The sequence below is a fragment of the Dioscorea cayenensis genome, unplaced genomic scaffold (genome assembly GCF_009730915.1).
Source record: "Dioscorea cayenensis subsp. rotundata cultivar TDr96_F1 unplaced genomic scaffold, TDr96_F1_v2_PseudoChromosome.rev07_lg8_w22 25.fasta BLBR01000237.1, whole genome shotgun sequence".
Classification (NCBI taxonomy): Eukaryota; Viridiplantae; Streptophyta; class Magnoliopsida; order Dioscoreales; family Dioscoreaceae; genus Dioscorea; species Dioscorea cayenensis.
In genome coordinates this window covers 163,319-170,590 of record NW_024086628.1, presented here as the reverse complement: position 1 = coordinate 170,590, position 7,272 = coordinate 163,319, and the positions used below count along the sequence as shown (strand labels likewise).

The 7,272-nt window shown below is 33.1% G+C and overlaps 1 protein-coding gene across 1 annotated transcript; it reads right to left on the bottom strand.

The window, feature by feature from the left end:
• Positions 1 to 6,054: 6,054 nt before the first annotated feature.
• On the bottom strand, positions 6,055 to 6,760 carry LOC120253899. The gene is made up of 2 exons (XM_039262102.1): positions 6,370 to 6,760; positions 6,055 to 6,293 (listed from the first exon to the last, which is right to left on the bottom strand). Exons 1-2 carry the CDS (start codon positions 6,758 to 6,760, stop codon positions 6,055 to 6,057), a joined length of 630 nt encoding a protein of 209 aa, XP_039118036.1.
• Between the last annotated feature and the right edge of the window lie 512 nt (positions 6,761 to 7,272).

The following is a 7,272-nucleotide window of genomic DNA, read 5'->3' as shown; positions in this document are numbered from 1 at the left end:
TTTAATGAAATTAATATAACATAAATAAATGGCATTTTATACTTTTTGTTTATTTTTGTTTTCTATATTTTCCTTTTTAATATATGGCATTTTATATTTTTTTATGCAATTAATATAAATAAATGTCATAATTGTTTATTTATATATAAAAATATAATTTTATATTACTTCAAATTTGATATCATCATATGAAATCAAATTTTTACCATGAAATTATTTCTGTAGTAACAATAACCAAATTTCTATATCACATTATTTTAATTTTTTTTTAAGAAAGTATAGATTATTTAATAATGTAATTGAAGCGAAAACTCAATTTCATTATAACAGAGGAAATTATCTTATGTTTTTTTAATATAAATATTATATTCTATTGAAGTGAGGAAATAAAGGAAAAAGAAGACATGTTTTTAAAGCCTAATAAATTACTGATGACATTGAGCTGGTTTATAGCAATCAAAGAACTCGCACATTGCATTCAGGTATAATAATGAAAGAAGAAATCATTTTGATCTAAATAACCTCTTGCATTTAAAATAATAGCTATAAATGCAGACTGAACCGGAACTTGATGTAGGAAAATGAAGCTAAAAAGCAAAAACATAAAAAGTAAAAATAATCTAATAAAAATAATTATTTTTAATGAAGAATAATGTACTAATACGACCAAAAATTTGAATACACATATTAAAAATATAAAAGTATAATTAAAAATTTTTGTTATTATCGATAGCAAATATATGAGATTTTTCAATAATTCAACTAATAAGAATACATCTCAAGTTCGTATAAAAATATAGAAAAATCTGATCTTTCTCACTACTAAAACAATCAAACTATTGTTTATAAAAACTTTCATTGTTTTCACTATAAGATATATAGTACATTATAACATATATGTATATATGTTAGCTCTCATGATCAATTCAAAATAAAATTACTAAAAATTTGTATATAAGATTTATTTTATTAAAATTTTTGAAATAATAGTAATTTTTTTAAATTAAAAATAAAATGTGTAAAAATGTATCAAGTGGGATTTGATCTCGTGGACTAAAAATATCTCAAACCTTATGGATAGACCCACTAACCACTAAAGCACACCCACATTCCACACTTCCATATGTCCAAATATTATATTGTATATTTAATTAATTATAGAAAAATCGAAAACCACCAAATCTTATATTGTTTAAAAAGTATTATTCCGGTGCCGAGGGGGGGCTTCAGCCCCTGCTAGCCCCCCCTTGGTTCCGCCCCTGGCTATAAATTAGAAATAAAACATGGTCATTCAATAAGTGCTTTGATTCATCTACAAAGTGGAATGACTAAAAACAAATGCAAAATTTCAAAGAGTCAGACCATGAGAGTGAGAGAGAGAAAGAGAGAGAGAGAGGATTAAGATACCTAATTTCGTGGTGTAGAACTGCTTTGCCCACAGAAGACTCGTGCACCAAAAAAACATGAGTATCATGTATCACCAACTTTTACCTCCTTCACAAAACAACAAAAAAACTTGCATGACTACCATGTTCATAGATCATGGATCCCGTGAAATCGGGTTGAATAGATCCCTAGGCATTTAATGTTCTAATATCTATAAAAGTCAATATATATACACCTTTTCCTATATATACACACAAAAATAATAATAATTAACTATTTTTTTTTTTTATCAAAGTCCTTTCTAGTCGGTAAGCTAACCTTCAAGTTAATTTTCAATCATGAAGAACATCATGCTCTAATATGGGATGCAAAACCCATTGCATTTCGAAAGCTAAATATTTACTAAAGTTGCTCATGAATGAAGAACATAGCATATGTATTTCTTAACATTATTAACTTATTAATTATAAAAATTTACCCGGTTTTCTGAATGAAGGATGGACTCAATTCGAATGCAATGAGTTATAATGCACTCACACCATTTTATAAGTGATGAAATGTTTTTGTAAAAAATGTATCAATGTGGCAAAAAGTCAAAAATTACTCGACATTTAGTAAACCAAAATGTCAACAATTTAGGTTCAAGCATGTTAGTAAATATAGTCGATTACATCTCCGACATTTGTAACCAAAATGTCAACAATTTAGGTCAAGCATAAAAACCTCTGACACAACCTAATTTGTAACAAAGTATGTACAATAGCTTAGAATGTCAACAATAGTGGCTAATAAATCTGCCAAAAATCACATCAAACATTTTTAAATTTTTATCCTTTTCCTCACATGTCTAAATCACATGCATTGATGGAACACCTTTTTCTTTTTCTGCTCATGCTTCACATATCGGACTATATCCTCATCAAAATCTAAATATTTTAGCCTACGGTAACAATAACTCGATTTTTCCAACTTGTCTCATATCATCCATGTTCAATGGCATGAGGATTATCGTCTGTTCTCCATCTAGCATAGCAAAGTTGAAACCTACAGTAAAATAAATAAATAAAAATTATAATGGTATACCGCATAACTTTCTCATTCCTCTTAACTTTAAGAGGTCCTAGTTCCAATCGTTGATCCATACTCGACATATGAACATCCGGGACCTATAAAACACACCCTACACTCATAAACATAATTATATATATATATATATATATATATATATATATATATATATAACAAAAGAAATAATTGAACAATAATGGCGGCCCCATCAAGTGAGAATAAGAATTTCAGTGATTTTCAATCTTGAAGCACAATAACAAAAATAAAGAAAAGAAAAAAATTATGCCATTTATGCAGAGTGAATTACGAGTAGCATATAATAGGATAATAGTCCCGCTCATAAGCTAACAAACATATGCTAAATTAACTAAATATTTATACAACCAACAAATTTATAATCAGTATTGTTGCAATAACAATGCTATACGTGATGAGATATTTTCCTTATTAAATGATATCCAAAATCAGATGCTACTAATTGATGCATCAGAAACCAAATCCGAGGATTCGGATATCTAAATCCAGGAACTCAAAACCAAATCCATTGAAGATTGTAAAGATAAAGATGCAAAGTTTAGCTAAAAACACCGTTTTCGAGATATGCCTAGAGGGGCAGATAAAGCACCACCCCCAATCGCATAGGCCATTTCATAGGTTGTGGCTTCCCAGAGCATTCAGAGTTCAAATCATTATACACAACCTTCATGCAACTTGGAATTTATACAATAGACAGACAAACAAAATTGATTCTTTGGGAGTGTTTAATCTAAAAATATGCCAATAACTTCGCTTTTTGAATCAACGGTTACGCTCGCTAAAACATGTAATAAAATCCAAATTGGTAACACTGTGGCAGCATACAAAAGATAATCAGTTGTCGGATTAAGAATAATCTTACAATGAAAAAGGTGCTTAGCAAGAGTATCATTGGGCATATATTCAAAGAATAAGCAACCTCTTCGCCTTTCAAAGACAACAAATAAGTAAATTTGCCAATCTTTGGCTTCTAAGTTGACCAACGGATCTCGCTTCTTCCTAAAGCAAGGAAATCTTAGATTAGTGAGATGGCTAAGCAAATATGACAAATCAGGTTTGATTTTAATAACACACAATCAAAACTCATTCTCATCGCAAGAGTTACAAAAACTATTGGGGCAAAAGGTAAAATCGCTTGAACCAAAGATTAGCAATGTACCAACTCACTTGCAAAGATGAAGCAAAGATGATTTAGAATGGTGTCATGTATATGATCAAAAGAAGAGAGAAAGCAACAGATAACAGACCCTACGGTCTCCCTCTCACAATAGGCACTCATGTAAACTCGAATAGAATTTCATTTACGCAAAAAGACAAACAATGCCGAGAGCCTAGTGCTATCTAAATGTGAAAAACTTTAATTCACAAAGCAAACAAACAAAGACTTACATGAAGACCATATATTAACAAAAATAGAACCGAATATCAATTACTAAGAACTCGGGCGAGGATCGAGGGCCACGCAAAGATGATTGAACCGCTATCAAAGAATCCTCGCTACGCATCTAACTTCTCCTTGTACACTACATTAGGCGCCTTCTCCCTATGCTCGGACACAATGTTCTCTACCGCAAACCCAAATGTAGTAGCCGAGCCGCTCAAAGAATACTCCCCGGAACACCGCGACCCCATCACCCCTCACTCTTCACTTCACTCTGCAAAACACAACCATCAATCACCAAAGCTCCAACACACCAGAAAAACACCAAAAACCAACTCACAAAAACTCACCAACATCCGCGCTCCAGTGATGGGTAACATTATTAGAAGAGCCCCAGAAGCAAGTTCTCGCCTTGAGAACCGAGACCCCATGGGGATTTTAAATGGATGCCAATCTTTGAACTCTCTTCTCAAACCCCTCCGGAATCCACTCCACCACCTCGCCGGACCCAACCGCCCAAATAAAACCTTCGCCGAAGTTCTCCAACCAGAAAGCTAGCTCCTTTATCTGCTCCGCCGTGACGATGACTGCATGGTTGGAAAGCTCGGCTTCTCGAGCCGGGTCCGAGTATGATGGGAAGCTGAAGACTTCCGGGAGTTGAGAACGGGTGACATGGATGGTATGGGGAAAGCCGGGGATGGAGAAAAGCTCAGAGCCGTCAGAGATGGAGTTGTACGCAGGTGAAGGTCGAGATCATTGGCAGGGCAGAGAGAGAGGAGAGAAGGGTGGAAGAAAGGGTCACGGAGGGCGTAAGACTGCGGAGAAGAAGTCGAGCGGCTTCTCAAAAATTTAAAAACCATAGAAAAGGGAGGAAGGTGGAGAAGGGATGGAGAAGACAGCTTCGGCGCCCTCTTCGAGAAACCCAATCGGGCAGGTGTGCTTGCTCTTGAAATGCCATTTGTCTAGTGTTTATTGGCTATGTGAGTGATAAGTGGATTGTGTTTGTTAACTTTTAATACTGGTCGCTGATGAGATTCTGATAAGATTGGAAAAATCAAAAACAACCCATCAATCAAAATTAAAAATAGCAACCATCAATCAATTTTACAAATATTTATTATTTACTAATAATATCTTGGATATACCAATAATATCTTGCCAAATGTCCACTCCGGAAGAAATTGGATGAATAGGAAATTTGGGGGATAGGATATGTGGGTGATAAGTGGATTGTGTTTGTTAACTTTTAATACTGGCTGTTGGATGAGATTCTGATAAGATTGGAAAATCAAAACACCCTATCAATCAATTAAAATAGCAACCATCAATCAATTTTTACAAATATTTATTATTTACTAATAATATCTTGGATATACCAATAATATCTTGCCAAATGTCCACTCCGGAAGAAATTGGATGAATAGGAAATTTGGGGGATAGGATTAATATGAAGTATATATATGCAATGATATTTTTACAAAAATAAATTTTCAAACAATGTGGATGCTAAATTGAATTTTTTTTTTCTTTTATCTATGTTATTGGAAAACTGAGATTCAGTTCTTATGCATAGATAAATTTTTTAATAAAAATTAACTTATTTAATTTAATAAAAGATGAAAAATATATAAAGTATGTTTTAGAAATACAATTATCTACATTTTTTTATTTAAAATTATGATGAAAATATTTAAAATAATAGTAATTTTATAATAAATATTGTGGAAGTAATAAAATTTTTTAATAAAAATAATTTATGCTAAATACTGCCCTAGCACAGTGAAAGACGTGTGGACATTAATGGGGAAATAAAAAGTTGAATCCCTCCCCTATTAATATTGAAATAATGCTGTGCAATACTGTCGAATATATATTATGTAAGAGGAATCATATTATCCCACTATTATGGAGGTATGATGCATCACGGGCGCGTGTTGTTTTTGTCATATATAATAATAATAATAATAATAATAAATGATTTAGTGGCTACGAGGGAATTTTAAAGAAATTAAATTAAAGATAAAAAATGTCATCCATAAGACCGCAAGCAAGAAAATATATATGCATGTAAAAAAAAAATTTAGCTATCACAACACTCAAAACAATGATCCAAAAACTAAGTACTCAAGAATAATAAATAGAAAAGAATATCCAAAAAATCAAAATAACTATAATAATCAGGATCAAGGCTGATGATGATGACAGTGAGCTGTATAAAAAACTCCATCAGAGCTTCCCTTTGGCAACAGTGGCAGGAACAAGGCACACTTCACTCTCACATTGTTTCTTCCTCCCATGAAGACCTTATTATTGCTATATTGAATCTTAGCATGAAGCACCACATCAATATGAAAGAAACCAGAGCCCATATTCTCAGCCATGAATGCATCTACAACTGAGTTATCAAAAACAGGAGTTACACCTGAAAAAGAGGCATAGACAGTGGAGGTATTTTTGCCGTCTTGGCCGAAAGGAGGCAGTTTAGAAAAGACTAAAACGATAGCCATGGTAAAAGGATTCAGCCTGTAACCAGCTATAGTAAGTTTTGATATGCTTGTTAGGGTTTCGGATGTTGAGTTGGGTGGTGAGGTTGTAAGTGAGGGAGTAATAGTTAGGGTTGGAGGAGAGGGAGAAGGTGGTGAGAGAGGCATCGTTAATGGAGACTTTGATGTTATAAGGGACGATGAAGACTAAGTAGAATAACAAGAGGATTGAGAAGATGAGAAGGATGATGAATAATAGTCTGGGGAATGTGAATAGCTTTCTATTTTGACGAGGTGGTGGTGGTGTACTGTAGTAGTAGTAACCTGGATACGGTGGAGGTTGGATTCTATGTTGGTATGGAAGTTGTGGTTGTTGTTGTTGTTGTTCTGAAACCTGGTGCTCCATCTTTGAGGGTTTTGGAGAAGCTTTAATTAGTTTGTAATGGAAACCTTAAACCCTAAACCTTTCTAAACCCTAGTGAAGAAGAGAGAAGCATGCAGGCTTCTGTTCATATTATGGGGTTCTTATTCATGAAGGAAGAGATGGATAGTGTCGGACTCGGACTTGAACTCGGACTCGGACTCGGACGTGGAAAGTTTTGAATTTATCAGATAATTTAAACGATGGGAATATTTTGAATTTTGAGATTTGTTTAGTTTGAATTGAAATAAGACATGATTATTTATAATTAAGTTAATATATATATGTATATATTTAAGTATTTATCTATTATATATATATATATATATAGAAAGGGGAAGAATAAAGAGAACAAGGGATGAAAATAGAAGAAAGTGGGAGTGGTTGAGCTTTCATTATCATCTCACAAGCTCTCAAACCACCACCAATCCATTAATGGTGCCTCATCGATCCATAGCCATCAAAAACACACAACAATTAATATTAACATCACACTG